General features: G+C 41.9%; 1 protein-coding gene across 1 annotated transcript; it reads left to right on the forward strand.

The window, feature by feature from the left end:
• The first annotated feature begins 619 nt into the window (after positions 1-619).
• On the forward strand, positions 620-13,140 carry VBP1 (VHL binding protein 1). The gene is made up of 6 exons (XM_075834345.1): positions 620-741; positions 5,326-5,450; positions 5,527-5,593; positions 6,861-6,959; positions 9,249-9,387; positions 12,194-13,140. Exons 1-6 carry the CDS (start codon positions 664-666, stop codon positions 12,262-12,264), a joined length of 579 nt encoding a protein of 192 aa, XP_075690460.1. The 5' UTR covers positions 620-663; the 3' UTR covers positions 12,265-13,140.
• Positions 13,141-16,664: the final 3,524 nt, after the last annotated feature.

A 16,664-nucleotide genomic window follows, 5' to 3' on the forward strand; every position in this document is an offset into this window, starting at 1 on the left:
CAATTCAACGCTTACGTGAAGATGTGGGGAGGGGCTACTGAATCTGTTATTAAATTGTGTGAATAGAACAATGATAATATCAGTATAGCTCCATTTGATATTTGGGGATTGCTATTTTCTAATATAAGATTTAAAGGTGCTGAATGGTGGTACACCCGGAAGCGTTTGTTTTCTCATTAGCCCTTGTTCACACAGTGCAGATTTGATGCAGATTTTGCATGCCTTTTTATTTTTAAAGACAAAACCTGAATTGGATCTAGAAGAGGAGACACTTTTAGGCCTTCCTTCTAGTTAGGTTCCATTTCTGAGTTTTGTCTTAAAAAAATACATGCAAAATCTGCATCAAATTTGCACCGTGTGAACAAGGTCTTACTACTTGAGGTAAAATCTGGCACCGTCACTAGTTTACATCTTTGTATTTTGTCTGTTCTTCGGCATTGTTTATGGTGCAGGACCTGCTGACAATCACATATAAACCTCCCGGATATGACACAGCTAATAACACGCCTATATGTCACCGCACGACAAATCTTGGTCATTCCCTGTCACTATGGTGACCCGCCAACGCTGCTCAACCAATCAGCGCTAACCGGGGCGGGACTTAAACATGCACGTCCTCGTAGTCATAAGGCACGTTGACGCAGAGCACGCACAACTTCCAAGATGGCGACGGCCAATGAAGGCGGTGGTGTGGCTGGCATAAAGAAGGGGCACCTGGGCATCCCCGAGGCCGTGTTTGTGGTAATTTCGGAGTTAGTCTCTATGTACTTTTTGCGGGTTGTAGGAACGGGCTCCAGACAAGTGTGAGGCGGGAGATTAGAGGCCATGTGGGGCCCGACTGGGCTCGTTGCCTAGGCGGCCGCATCCTTACATGGCTGCGTTTGTCGTCTGCTCCGCCCTGCACGGAACACATGTGAACCCCTGTCATACGACGCATCAATGTTGGCGATAATAGAGGGGTGTCTGAAATAGGGATGTCACGATACCAGAATTTGGACTTCGATACCGATACTTCGTTTAGTATTGCGATTTCGATACCAATTTCGATACTTTTGGCAACAGTAATAAAAAAAAAATTCTTCCGTTTTCTGATGTGAGGCGCGACGTGTGATGAATTTTGAACGCGCCTCACATTAATAATTAATCCCATCCTGTTTCTCAGTCATAATGGGTTAATGTGTGAGGTACATGATGGGGTTAATTACTATTAATGTGAGGCACATGGAGGTTAAATTCATCGCACCTCGCGCCTCACATTAATAAGTGAATGAAAGCCGTGTTTATTTCATTTTTTTACAGCGCACACATCATAAATGATGCAAAAAAATTGTTGTGCGCGCCATTACTGAATGTGTGAATATTTTATGTATTGAGACTTATTTTAATGTTTATTGTAAAAAAAGGTGAATGTGTATTTTTTTTTTAAATTTAACAATACTTTGTTTTTACTTTATTTTTAAACTTTAATGTACTGACATATATCAGATATGTGCCAGTACATTAACCTGTGGAAGGATAGCACACAGGCAGTTGTTAGGACATACTTGGGTATGTCCTAACAACAAAAAATCTGGTCAATAGACCCTGGGCTTTCTGCCCATATATGGTATGGCCCTCGATCGCGTCACAGGAATTCCCTGTGACGCGATCCAGGGGCATCCCCCCTTCTCATTTTCTCCTGAATGCTGCAGTCAGCTGTGATCGCAGCATTCAGGGGAATAACGGCGGAGATGAGAGGTTTCTCTGATCTCCGCCGTTATAGAGCGGGGCTGCGGCTGTGTAATACAGCCATTGCCCCGCTCCTGACAGGAAGTGCGCGCGCGGTCAGCATGAGGTGATGCGGCCGGCGCTGCACTAATGAGCGGCAGTTCAGGCACTGAGGACAGAACATGGGGGTGTTTTGTATAGTGCCCGCCATGTTCTGTCTCCAGTGCCGCCGCTCATTAGTGCAGCGATGGCCGCATCGCATCATCCTGACCCCGCGCACTTATCATGACTCAGGAGCGGGGCTGTGGCTGAATTACACAGCCGCAGCCGCGCTCCCATACATTCATGTATTACTATACTGAGCTGTGCGGCTGCGCAGCTCAGTATCGAAATACAGGAAATAGCGGTATCGAACCGTTTAGGGATGCACAGTATCGAAACAGTATCGAAGTTTCGATGCACCGTGCATCCCTAGTCTGAAATTTGGACACATTCCCCAAATAGGCTTGATGTGTAAAATAATAAAAAAAGTAATTATCTTATTAAAATTCTGCTGATCCCACCCTGCTGCTTGCTTTTGGTCCTTTATCAGCCATGACCGTCTCGTGATGTGCGCAGCATCCCTGAGGCCTTACAGACCCAATAGGAAATGGAAGCCAATGGCGTTTCCACACGGCTGCGCCTGGCTGCTGCGGCTTAAGCCCCATGCACGTTACCGTATGTTCATCTATCCGTATTGGATCCGTGAACAAAAAAGAGGGAGGCTGCAAATGATGTCATCAACATGTTGCATAGCAACGCTTCCGTAAATACAGGCGGTTTACGGATGCACATCCGTAGCTGTCAGTATTTTTGGAAGCGCCCATAAGCTTCTATGGGAGAGTCTGATGTAATTACGGACAAGAATAGCACAGGTTCTATAACTTTTTCAGTACGGACACCCATCTGTAAAAATATGGAACGGTGTCCGTGGCCAATAGAAATAAATGTGTCAGTAATGACGGATGAAAAATATTGTCGTGTGCGTGGGGCCTTGGGCTGGGTTCACACGACCTATTTTCAGACGTAAACGAGGCGTATTATGCCTCGTTTTACATCTGAAAATAGGGCTACAATACGTTGGCAAACATCTGCCCATTCATTTGAATGGGTTTGCCGACGTACTGTGCAGACAACCTGTCATTTACGCGTCGTCGTTTGACAGCTGTCAAACGACGACGCGTAGAAATACAGCCTCTTCAAAAGAAGTGCAGGACACTTATTTCAGACGTAATTTGAGACGTTCTTCATTGAAGTCAATGAAGCACAGCTCAAAATTTACGGCTGTCAGAGAAGCCTCGCAAAATGCGAGGAGGAGCATTTACGTCTGAAACGAGGCAGCTGTTTTCTCCTGAAAACAGTCTGTCATTTCAGACGTAAAAGCCTCTCATCGTGTGCACATACCCTTACAGTTTGATTCAAACTCATACTGATTGCCGCCGCCACAGTGACGTTTCATCAATGGTGATGTCATCACATACTCTGTAAACTGGTATGAGAGAAGTGGGCAGAGTTCTTTTCTGTATGGGTTCCCAGGTGGGTCATATATACTGATTCCTAGGACCTGAGTATACAGTGAGGTAAGACGTCCACAGTGGATCTGTTAGGCTGGATTTACACGTTGTGTATTTGTACTGCAGTCTAAATTCTGCAGCAATCTAAGTAAATGGGTTTTTTATAAGCGCTATTCACTCCTAGCGTAAAATCTGCAGCGGATTTTTTATTCCAGTATGCCCGATCTGTTGTGGATTTCATTTATTGCCATTCAGAGTATTTCCACACCAAAATCCAAATTTTAGCCTTTTGCGTAAGTTTTCTAGAGGGACTAAAAGAAAGAGAAACAAATGAAAATTAACTTTTTATTCTGGAATACTAAACAGTTGAAAAACATTTTTCCCTAAAGTAATGTAAAATAATAAACATAATGGGTAGCGCTGCGTCAGTAAAAGTCTGAACCATTACATTATAGTATTATTTAACTTGCGGTGTGAAGGGCGTGTAAAAAAAAAAAAGATGCCAGAGTTGCCGGGTTTTTCTTGCCTTACCTCCCAAAAACGAGAGAATGAAAAGTGATCAAAATTGATACAATAAAAAAACTACAGCTCGCCCCGCGTACAACAAGCCCTCACCGCTTCCTTAACCCCTTAATGACCGGGCCTGAAAAGACCTTAATGACCAGCTCAATTTTTCTGTTTTTGCCTCTCTGCGTTTCAGCAGCCATAACTTTTTTATTTTTTCATTGACGTGGCTGTATGAGGCCTTGTTTTATGCGAGAGAAATAGTATTTTTTTTTCCCCACAGTTTGGGGGTAAAAAATTTTTTTTTTACGGCGTGAACATAGGAAAAAGCGATTCTCGGAATAGTTTTTTTTGTTTTTTATCCCGTTCACATTTCACGCTAAATAACCCATTCGATTAATTCTTCAGGTTATTACGGTCGTGTAGATACCTTAATATGTGTAGGTTTTTTGTTTTTATTTAGTGTAGGGGCAATAAAATTTAATGCAAAATAAAGACTCTTTTTGGGACTTTTTTTATTTGTTTTGTTACTTTTTTTATTTTTTTTAATCCCATCAAGGGATAACTGTATTTGTAACTTTATTTTTTACTTGCAATGTATTAGCATACTTCTGTATGCTAATACATTACACTGTGTCACTATGACACAGGCTGTTGATCGGGCAGCACTTAGTGTGCCCGAACAGCAGGCACACGGAAAGGACAGCCCTGGGGTCCTTTGTAGGTCCCCAGGGCTGACTGCAGAGGGATTCCCCAGTGTTTGATCGCATCACTGGAATCCCGGTGATGCGATCAAAGAGGGGAATTCCCTTTGATCATGCCACGGACCGTGGTAATCAAAGGGTTAAACAGCTGGGGTCCGAATGTTTGCCGACCCCAGCTGTGTTCAGGAGGCTGCTCTAAGATCAGGAGCTGTTAGTAACAGCTCCTGCTTAGAGGATGAGCGCTCACCAGCCTGATCTACAGCGACGCCAAAAGACAGTGAGCGGTTGGGAAGGTGTTAATGAAAAAATAAAGTTATGGGTCTTAGACTGACATCATCATATTTGTTATTTTTTTTTTAACATTGTTTTTCTTTTGTATAAGTGGTAAAACGCAAAAAATATATAAACTCAGTATTTCTGGAATCGTATTGACCCACCGAATAAAGTGATCATGTAATTTTTAACCGCTCTGTGAACACTGTAAAATTGAAACCCAAAGAAACAATGGAAGAATACGTTTCTGGGTTCTATCCCATTCCACCACACGCAATTTTTTTTAACGTTTTCCAAGTACATTATATGGTACATGAAATGGCTCCAATAAAAACTACAACTCTTTTTGCAACACCAAAAAACAGCCCACGTATGGATAGGTCGACGGAAGAATAAAAAAGTTATGGCTTTTGGAAGGTGGGGAGGAAAAGGTAGAAAATGAAAAATGGCTGCGTCAGGAAGGGGTTAAGTAAGAATATGCAATTCCTCTGCCCTCCTGTGGTTGTGATTATCATATGAGTGCAGCGTTTGGTGGTCATAGTTCAGTAGCCGTACTGATAATACTGTATGTCGGCCTCCTATAGGAAGATGTGGAGTCCTTTATGAAGAAACCTGGCAATGAGACGGCTGATGTAGTACTCAAGAGACTAGATGAACAGTACCAGAAATATAAGTTTATGGAATTAAATCTGTCCCAGAAGAAGAGAAGGTAAATGTTCTTGTATGTTACATCTTGTTTGCCTGTGATTGGAACACAAGACATGACTTTTTTTTGTTTTTTGTAGGCTAAAAAGTCAGATCCCAGAAATTAAACAGACATTAGAAATATTAAAGTATATGCAGAAGAAAAAGGTAATAATTTAAGTGTCTTATATGATGTGTGTTTAAAAATTTTCCTGTACAATATCAGATTCACAAAATTTTGTTAGTTTAAGGTGCCAACGTCACGAGACTGGTACGCTTGATTTAGGCGTGTGTAAGATGCCTATAGGGTAGTTAGAATAGCGGGAAGTCAGGATGATAAAGACCACACGCTCTGTCATCTAAAATAGGATGAACGGGCAGTGCTTCTGAAGGAGTCACACCAGTGGTTGGCAAAGAGTCGCTGACCGACGGGGTTCTCCTCCAAATGCACGGCCTGGGTGTCCTTTCAGTACAGCAACCCCAAACTCCAGCTATTCTCACCCTTAAAGAGGCTCTGTTACCAGTTTATAAGTGCCCTATCTCCTACATAAGGTGATCGGCGCTGTAATGTAGATAAGTTGTTGTGTTTTTTTGTTTTTTAAAAACATGTTATTTTTGACGAAGTTATGACTTTCGTTCTAATTTCTTCTAAATGCCCAACTGGGTGTTTTTGTTTTTTTTTTTAACTTTAGAACAAGTGGGTGTTGTAAAGAGAAGTGTATGACGCTGACCAATCCGCGTCATACACTTCTCTCCATTCATAGCTGGAGGTGGTCTGGTCATTCTCCTATAGCTCCGGTAAAGTTAATGTGGGAGTAAGTGACCGCACAGCGTGATCTCGCGAGATCACTCTGTGCTGTTAGTACAGCTGAACATGAATGAAGAGAAGTGTATGATGCTGATTGGTCAACGTCATAAACTTCTCTTTATAACGCCCACTTGGTCAAAAGTAAAAAAAATGTCCAGTTGGGCATTTAGAAGAAATTAGCATAAATTGAAAAAGTCATACCTCTGTCAAAAGTAAACGTTTTAAAAAAAAAAAAAACAACAAAAAAAAAACGTATCTACATTACAGCACCGATCACCTTAGGTACAAGATAGGGCACTTATAAACTGGTGACAGAGCCTCTTTAAGGCTCTTACACAGGTCGTTTTCTGCCTGGTAACGTGTTCATCCCCATACAGTTGGCATCTTGTCGGCAGCAGCACTGGGAGATGTGCTGCCCACAGGTGATCATATGTTTGGCTGCATAAAAGATGTGGCCAGCCGACAAACAAGCATTTTCTTGCTGCCATGTTGACACGGGGGGAACAAGCGTTTGCACAAATGCTCTTCCCTTGTAGAAGGGCGATTAAATGGCTGTATCTAAAGTGCCACTGGCCCTTTTTAACTGTATGTATTTCCCTAGTAAATAATAAATATATCACTTTGCAGGGCACTACTGAACTAATGGAAACAAGGTTTTTGCTGGCGGATAATGTGTATTGTAAAGCATCGGTGCCACCAACAGACAAAGTCTGCTTGTGGCTTGGGGTGAGTGTAACATTTACGTTTATATGTAGTCATACAAAATGGTGGTCTTTTATATTCTGTCATAAGCAATAGCCAGCTGCAACTATATTACCTTTACCGAATTATTGTGGTGTTTTTAAAGCAGAGCTTTTCAAACATTTTATTACTGGGGCCTCACCAGTCAGTATGTGGCCATTCCAAAATGAAAAACTGCCTCGCTGTATTTACCTTTTCTCTACTGAACTCTGTATACCCTAAAAAAAAAAGTCAATTTGGTTGCCGAACCAGAGATTGGTGGAACGAGGAATGTACTTAAGGCTTTGTTCACATCTGTGTTGGGGTCCCATTCTGACGTTCTGTCTGAGCTTTCCGTCAGAATGGGAACCTGAACTGATACAGACGAAAAAACAGGTTTCTATCACCATTGATTTCAACGGTGACTGATCCAGTGTCCATGTGTTCCGTTTGTGTCTGTTGTGCACCAGACCTGTCACTTTGCCGAAAGCAATAGCGTAGTCCGGATCCGTTACCATTGAAATCAATGGTGATTGAAACGGAAACCTCTGGTTTCCATCTGTGTCTGTTCAGGGTCCCATTCTGACGGAAAGCTCAGACGGAATGTCAGAATGGAACCCCAACGCAGATCTGAACGAAGCCTAAGCAGGGTATGATTAAAGGGGTTTTCCCATGAGACATTTGACATCCACAGGATGTACCACCTCTGCGCTCCGCACCTATCTCCAGAACGGGGCCCCCTAAACCCGGTTCAGATGCTCTGTGTTGCTGCTGAATGAGATGAATACCGAACATGAAAAAGGTTATATGGTCGCTGAGCTACGCTGTTTCCGTAAGACCCATATAAGTGAACGGTAATTACAGAAACATAAACCTATTGGTACATGCAGGAGAGAGGTCTAAATAGTATACGTATAAATATATGCTGTACTACTGCCTATATATAAAGGCTAGACCTCAATGAAGCCAAGTAACCCTTGGTGCGTTGCCCTAAACAACTAGTATAAACCTAAAAAAGTGTAGGGCACAATTAACACAAGTAAATAGGAAAAATATATAGATTTTTATTGAAAAATACAACATTAAAAAATAGGTCATACTAAGCAAAAACACAGACGTCTGACAATTGCAGAGAACATACAGAGCAAAGGGTAAGTAACAATGTCAAAGATACAAATGTAAATCTATTTCTGGGTAAAGTTGGCCTGCTCAGAATAATGATTGGAACCTCATATATATATATATATATATATATATATATATATATATATATATATATATATATCTCTCTCTCAAAGATGTGAATCTACGAAGTAGGAGATGTGTACATATACAGGTAGAAGACAATCATGACCAATGCAGAGATTGTCAGCAAACAGCAAGTTAAAGGCTGGAGTCCAAAATGGCAAACATAGTATGCCAGCAGTCAATGATACAGGCAGTTTAGGTAAAGAAATAGCCAAGAAACAGAGTGTGTAACATACCCATAGTCGTCCTCTGCATGGAGAGAACGTCAGTCCCGACGCGCGTTTCGGCGCAATGCCTTAAACTTCAATGTACTGGCATTTATCCAGTACGTTGGCCTGTGTACTTATGGTATACAGGCAGTTATTAGGGCGAACCTAAGTATGCCCTAACAGGAAATATGGGCAAACAGACCTGGGGTCCTTTTTAAAGGACCCTGAGCTGTCAGTCCATATAAGGCCTGTTCCTCAATCACGTCACAGGGATTTCATGTGATGTGAACGAAGGGGGTGTCCCCCCTTCTTTTTGTCCCCTTGAATTCTGTAGTCCGCTTTGATCGTGGCATTCAAGGGGATAACGGTGGAGATGAGGGTTCTCTGATCTCCACCGTTTGAGTGGGGCTGCGGCTGTGTGTTACAGCCGTTGCCCTGCTGCTGATTGCGTGGGCACACTTGCTATGCCTGCGCGATCAGCACGCTGATGCGGTCGGTGCTGAAGACCAAGAACGCGGGGGGCGCTTTGCAGTGCGCCCACCATGTTCTTTGTCTTCAGGGCCACCGCTCATTCGTGCACCGCCAGCCACATTACATCATGCTGGTCACAGTTCATGTATTTCAATACTAAGCTTTGTGACTGCACAGCTTAGTATCGAAATACATAAGTTCACGGTATTGAACCATTTGAGGGTGCATAGCGAAGTTTAGATATTTCGATGCGTTGTGTAATCCTATAATGAAGTGTTTTTTTTTTTTGTTTTTTTTTTAAACCGTACAAAAAAGCCACACTTTTCCTTTCTATTAGGTGTATTTTAACAAGTTCCTTGATTCCTAGGCCAATGTAATGCTTGAGTATGATATTGATGAAGCTCAGGCTTTACTAGAGAAGAATTTGTCTACAGCCACAAGAAATCTAGAATCAGCAGAAGAGGACCTTGACTTCTTGCGGGACCAGTTCACCACCACTGAAGTCAGTATCCTTTTCAAGCTGTTGCACATTTGGCTTGTCTGGTAGGTTGTCACTGACAGACCATATTGCCTCAAAGTAGTTGTATGAATGAAATGGTGTAGGGAATGATGATATCACAGTAGTTACTTTGGTCTCTAGCCCGAACAATGTTGGGAAAAAATAAACTGAAGTTCTAGTTGCAATTAGAAATAAGGAGGTGGCGGCTAAGAAAGAAAGCACCATGCGGTTAGTTAATTCTTAATTGTCCCCATTTGCATTGCATCATAACTAGTGAAAAAGCGCGCAGACCGTGTACTGTAGTTAATGGTTTGATCTGTGTCTCCCGGATAGTGAGAAGAGCCTTAGGAAGATGATTCATGTGAAACAGTAAATCGAATAATAGGTGACCGTAGTCACCTTAAGTCCGCCAGATTGGGAGCAATGGCTTGCAGCTGCTCTATTCTATGACTCAGAGGGGGGCCTCAAGGGGAGACTTCTCTCTGTAAAAGGCATTTGCACTATTGGGGTATATTCACACGGCTTGTTTTTCGGGACGTAAACGACCGAAAAATCTGAAGCAGAATGCCTCCAAACATCTGACAATTGATTTTCAATGGGAAATACGGCGTTCTGTTCCGACGCGGCAGTTTATATATGCAGCATGCCGCGTTAAAAAAAAAAAAAAAAGCCTGCGGAAATGAAGTGCATGTCACTCCTTGAGCCGTTTTTCATTGACTATAGAAACACCGCTCCAAGAACAGCCGTAAAAATATGTGAGTTTGCTTAAAGAGGCTCTGTCACCACATTATAAGTGCCCTATCTCCTACATAAGGAGATCGGCGCTATAATGTAGGTGAGAGCAGTGCTTTTTATTTAAAAAAACAAACTATTTATTTTTACCACGTTGGGAGCGATTTTAGATTTATGCTAATGAGTTTCTTAATGCCCAAGTGGGCGTGTTTTTACTTTAGACCAAGTGGGCGTTGTGCAGAGGAGTGTATGACGCTGACCAATCAGCATAATGCACTCCTCTCCATTCATTTACTCAGCACATAGTGATCCTGCGCTGTTCGCTATGTGCTTTCTTATACTGACATATACGTTACTGAAGTGTTTAGACAGTGACTAGACATTTCTTCCAGCCAGGACAGGATGTCTATTCGCAATCCCTGCACTTCGTTAACGTTTCTGTGGTACTTACAGCAGAGCAAGCGTAATCTCGCGAGATCACTCTGTAAATGACAGGTTACAGCGAAATTACGCTTTGCTCTGCTGTAAGTACCAAACAAATGTTAACGAAGTGCAGGGATTGTGAATGAATAGCCCGTCCTGTCTGGAAGGAATGTCTATTCACTGTCTAAACACTTCAGTAACGTATATGTCAGTATAAGAAAGCACATAGCGAACAGTGCAGGATCCCTATGTGCTGAGTAAATGAATGGAGAGGAGTGCATGATGCTGATTGGTCAGCGTCATACACTCCCCTGTACAACGCCCACTTGGTCTAAAGTAAAAACACGCCCATTCGGCATTAAGAAACTCATTAGCATAAATCTAAAATCACTAATAACGTGGTAAAAATAGATCGTTTTACTAAATAAAAAGCACTGCTGTCACCTACATTACAGCGCCCATCTCCTTATGTAGGAAATAGGGCACTTATAATGTGGTGACAGTCTCTTTAAAAAAACGTCTGAAAATCAGGAGCTGTTTTCCCTTGAAAACCGCTCCGTGTTTTTTGCGAAGCGTGTGAACATACCCTTGGGGTATATGGAGATGGGTTATCCAGGTGGGATAATTACTTTAATAATTTGCCGTTATTGATAAAATATCACGAAATTATAAATTAATTATATCCACTTGTACCACAAAACATGTCACTGACTGAAAGTGAATATAGTGATAGGAACTAAAAAATGTATTTTTATTCAATATAAATTGTGTTTAGTGACCTCCACCACATGTAAACCATTTATTTGAAAAAAAATATTGAATAAGTTAATTTTTAGTTCCTATCACTACATTCCCGTTCAGTCGGTTATTGATGTTAGAACACTTGATGCCTGCAGTACCTTTACCTTATTGCAGCTATGGGGGTGGTGGTGCTGCTGCTGAGGAGGATGATCGTCCTGGCTCGGCTGGAGGCGATGTCTGCTCCGTCTTTCGTGGCGGACCTGACGTCACATCGTGATCTTGCGATTCACGCTGTGCTGTGAATAAAGCTGGACCGGAGAGGTGTATGACGCTGATTGGTCGGCGTCATACACTTTTCTATACAACGCCCAAATAGTAAAACAGAAAAAAAAACACCTAGTTGGTCATTGAGAAAATATTTGCATAAATCTAAAAATGATCATAACTTTGTCAATGAAAAAAAAAACAAAAAACACACTAGTTATCCTCATCAAAGCGCTTATTAGATTAGTTAGGAGAAATTATAAATTGGTGACAGAGCCTCTTTAAATTCCAAGACCATTAGAAAGGGAGCCTGCAGAGAGGGAAAACTACTGAAGTGCAGAATACAAGTCATATAATAGCCAGAAATAGTGTTATTACTCATATGACGGCTTATTCTGAAAACCCACTAGTAACGACAGGTACACTTTAAATATTTCTGATGGTACATTCCCTTTATATGTCAATGTATGTTCTGTGTGCAATGTGGCTTTTGGTTTTGTAAGCCTTTTTAAAAAATTTGCCAGACATTTTAGATGTGAACGTTTATTGTCCTACTCCTAATGTGTAAATGGGGTCCTGATATGAGGGTCTTTGACTTCTGGAACAAATGTTTATTACACTTTTGGTCATTTTTTCTTTAACAAATATTCCAGACATGGCTAGGGTTTATAACTGGGATGTAAAAAGAAGAAACAAGGATGACGTCTCTAAAAGCAAAGCATAGCGGTGCCTCTTTTAAATCTTTCCAGACACAGATTGTTTTAGATACACCCCCAGTTTTCATTTGGGCACCTGGGATGGACATTGAGTCGCTGGACCTGCCCTCCCGATCACTCTCCTGAAGCAGGCACTTTTTTGTTTTTTTTTCTTTATTTATTCATATGGTCCCATTACATGCATGCCCTTTGGTATATGGAGTTTAAACAACGGAGGGATCGGCATAAACGTCTGCTCCTCTACCCACTTGGTAAATTAGGTTTTTGTAATAAAATGTATGTGATCTACAGGAAGGTATCGGCACGTGTTGTATAATACTATACTCTAGGAGGGCGCTAATAAATCCACTAAGTGCCATCTGGTTTGCTTGACTTTAATAACTTTTGTTACAACGCAGGCCTTATGATTTTGATTTACTTCCTAGTCTGATAACAGACCATATTCAATGTGGACGTGGGAGGCAAACTATTTTAGATAAATGTTATAATGTGATCTATTGATGGCTGCTTGGGACAGTCTTGCTTTTTTTTTTCTTTTTTTTTTTTATGTAATCCATACAAGTTATGTTCACAATCACTTATGGGTGAAGTGTATATAGACTTTTCCTCCTGTACAGGATCACTGTCATTTGTTTTTTTTTTAGCTAAAATGCTCTGTGAATACAAAGTCTTCTGTATGCTTTGCAAGTATTAGAAAAAAGTCTCTGCAGATATCCCCCTTCTCACAAGCCCTGAATCCTGTTTGTTCTCACAAATAACCTGAGCAGCTTTGACAGCCTAGTGAGGTCCTCCATCAAGCTTTCATCTGTCTTCATGTGTTCAGATCCATTGGCAATGTCTTCGTATTTTAGCCCAAAATGATAAAAACAACTTGTTGCAAACAAGTATATTGTGTTTTTGTGATTATTCACACTTCCATAGTCATGCTATACACTGTGGCAATGTCATTTGCATGACATATAACTGAGGGCATAATTCACATGTTCTGTCAGTGGCGCAGCAGAAAGCCGCTGCTGCACTGACCGAAGAAAAAGTATCGTTTTTTTTTTTAACATGCATCTCTGTTTAACTGCTGTTCGTGGGCAGGATCTTGTGTACATTTCACAGCCCATGCGCAGTTCACCGCTATAATGGCACCTGCCTAGGAGACACATACACCGATGCTAATAAAGATGGCTGCCCATTAAACACATTTAAAATAAAAAAATAGGCCCATAACTTAAAGAGAACCTTTCACCTCCCCACACATGTGCCGCATGTAATGGGCAGGGCTGAACAAACCCTGGGGCACTTTACATTTTTTTTTCTACCTCCCTCATTTATTTAGATATCGGTGCCGTTATATTTGGCGTCCGATATTTAAATAACCCCCTGAACAGTCAGTGGGGCGTGTACCGGCAAGGGGGCGTGTTACTATGGCTGTGACACTGTCCAATCAGATCTGGACAGTGTTACAGCAAGACTCACACGCGCACACTCTCTCGCTCTCACTTTTCAGCTTTCAAGATTCGTTTTCTGCTGAACTGGCAAGGGGGGCGTGTCACTGCTACGGACCGTGTATGAGCTGTTGAGAGGAAAGCGCTCTCAGCTCTTGCGAGAGATCAGTCTTGTATTGTCTGGTGAGGGGGGCGTGTCTCTGCTACCGACAGTTTAAGCGCTCCCCAGCTCTTACACTGTCTGTAGCAGTGACATGCCCCTTGCCAGTTCTGGTGAAAAGACTGCAATCGCACACACTGGCTTTTGCTGTGGCACTGTCCATATCTGATTGGACAGTGTCACAGCCATAGTAACACGCCCCCTTGCCAGTACACGCCCCACTGACTGTTTAGGGGGTTATTTAAATATCGGGCGCCAAATATAACAGCACCTATATATAAATAAATGAGGGAGTTAGAATTTTTTTTTAAAGTGCCCCAGGGTTTGTTCAGCCCTCCCCAATACATGTGGCACATGTATGGGGAGGTGAAAGGTTCTCTTTAAAGAGGCTCTGTCACCACATTATAAGTGCCCTAGCTCCTACATAATCTGATTGGTACTTTTGACCAAGTGGGCACTGTAAAGAGAAGTGTATGACTGATCAATCAGCGTCCTACACTTCTCTTCATTCATGTCCATTTGTATTCACTGCACAGCGTGATCTCGCGAGGTCACGCTGTGCCATCACTTACTCAGTAAATTTAACTTTACTGAAGTGTCTTGAGAGTGAATAGAAATTGCCTCCAGCCAGGACATGATGTCTATTCACACTCCCGACACTTCGGTAAAGTTTGTGGGGGACTTAATCACAGCACAGCGTGATCTCGCGAGATCATGCTTAAGTCCCACAAAAACTTTAGCAAAGTTTCGGGAGTGTTAATAGACATTGCAGCCTGGCTGGAGGTGATTTCTATTCCCTCTCGACACTTCAGTAAAGCTAATGTGGGTGTATGTGACAGCACAGCGTGATCTCGTGAGATATGCTGTGCAGTGAATACAAATGCACATGAATGGAGAAGTGTATGACGCTGATTGGTCAGTGTCATACACTCCGCTGTACAACGCCCAGTTGTCTATTAAGAAAGTAATTAGAATAAATCTAAAATTGCTCATAACTTGCGCAGCAATAATCATTTTTCAAAATAAAAACCACTTCTCTGCAGTACAGCCCCGATCAGATTATGTAGGATATAGGGTACTTCTAATCTGGTGACAGAGCCTCTTTAAAACCCATGAAATAAAAATGATTATTTTTAATTTTTTTTAACTGATCCCACATCTCTTTTTCTCTTGTAGCAGCCCTAGTCCTGCCGCTATGATCCTTGTTAGTTTTGGGGTCCAGCATGTGAATGAATAAATTGACAACTGGGTGGTTTCCATAGCCCGGTGTTAGAGACATGTACCTGAGCCACTCTGTCATTAAGCCAATGCAGACCCCTCTGTGCTACTTTCTAATAGTAGCGCGGAGAGCATCAAGGAGTTGGGACAGATGCCAGAAGCAATTCCGTATTCGGACACCTCACTGCTCGACGTTGGTCTCGAAACTCAGACTTTCACCCAGATCCCTCATGTGAAATCCTCCACTAGAAGAAAATGTACCACTTTCACACTTCCCAGTGGGGTATTGCTGAAAAGTTATGCCAATTATCACTGTTATCGCTTGTGGAGGACTTCAGTAGTGTCTTGTACCACCACACGTATTTGAATGTTTCTCTTCCAGAAAGGTATAAAATAATTGGTGTAGAAACTTTTAAAACTCCCAATAACGAAAGCAGGACATAGTGTGATACCGCAAGAACGCCACTTAATAAAAGGAAGGTTTATTGATCATACTTACAAACTTCATATAAAATAATTTCTTTTAGATATAAAGGCGTGTCTTACATTACTGGTAAAATAACTGCTTGATTTTAACTAAATAAGCAGTATATTTAAAAATATGTACATAAAATTTACATATTTCCAACAGTATAAGGTAAATACAACACACGTCTCCTACTTAATCAACTAAATTTCCATATACAACGTTAAAACTCATACAACAGACTGCAAATGAGAACGTCACGTTAACAAATACTTATTTGTAATAGTACACCTGATATAGATTAACTTTGTAATTTACTTACTGTTAGGGCTTATTCAGACGAACGTATAATAGGTCCATGCAATGCGCATGATTTTCACGCGCCTCGCATGAACCTATATTAGTCTATGGGGCCGTGCAGATGGTCCGTGAGTATCATGCAGCGTGTCTCCGCTGCGTAAAACTCACGACATGTCCTATATTTGTGCGTTGTTCGTGTATCACGCACCCATTAAAGTCAATGGGTGCGTGAAAATCACGCGCAGCACACGGAAGTACTTCCGTGTGACGCGCGTGATTCGCGCAACAGCAGTAAAAACTATGAATGAAAACAGAAAAGCACCACGTTCTTTTCTGTTTACAAACTGTCCTAATGATGGCGGCTGCACGAAAATCACATAGCCACGCATCATACGCGGCTGACACACGGAGCTGTTAAGTACCTTTTGCGCGCAAAACGCTCACGCTCGTGTAAATCCGGCCTTAAGATGTCGTTATTTCTATCCATGCAAATTCTGTGTGAAGTTACTGCCACTAGTTATTTCGGTTCCTGTAATCTGCTGTCCAACCGCTGTTGTCAAGCAAAATCCATCCTGTGTGAGGGTAGGTTCGCACGGCCTATTTTTGGGCGGTAAATGCCCGAAAAATCGAAAGTGGAATGCCTCCAAACCTCTGCCTATTGACTTCAATGGGAAAAACAGAGTTTTGTTCCGACGGGCCGTTTTTTTATGTGGCCGTTTAGAAAAACGGCTGCGAAAAAGTGCAGGTCACTTCTTAGGATGTTTTTGGAGCAGTTTTTCATTGACTATAGAAAACCGCTCCAAAAACAGCCGTAAAAAATGGCGCAAA

Source organism: Rhinoderma darwinii, chromosome 8 (genome assembly GCF_050947455.1).
Source record: "Rhinoderma darwinii isolate aRhiDar2 chromosome 8, aRhiDar2.hap1, whole genome shotgun sequence".
In the NCBI taxonomy this organism is placed as follows: domain Eukaryota; kingdom Metazoa; phylum Chordata; class Amphibia; order Anura; family Rhinodermatidae; genus Rhinoderma; species Rhinoderma darwinii.

What these genes read in the sequence shown, in the direction of transcription:
- VBP1 (XM_075834345.1), top strand. Translation starts at nt 664, where the DNA reads ATGGCGACGGCCAATGAAGGCGGTGGTGTGGCTGGCATAAAGAAGGGG. An exon ending in TCCCCGAGGCCGTGTTTGTG is followed by an intron (nt 742 to 5,325) that starts GTAATTTCGGAG and finishes GGCCTCCTATAG; the next exon opens with GAAGATGTGGAGTCCTTTAT. An exon ending in GTTCACCACCACTGAAGTCA is followed by an intron (nt 9,388 to 12,193) that starts GTATCCTTTTCA and finishes CAAATATTCCAG; the next exon opens with ACATGGCTAGGGTTTATAAC.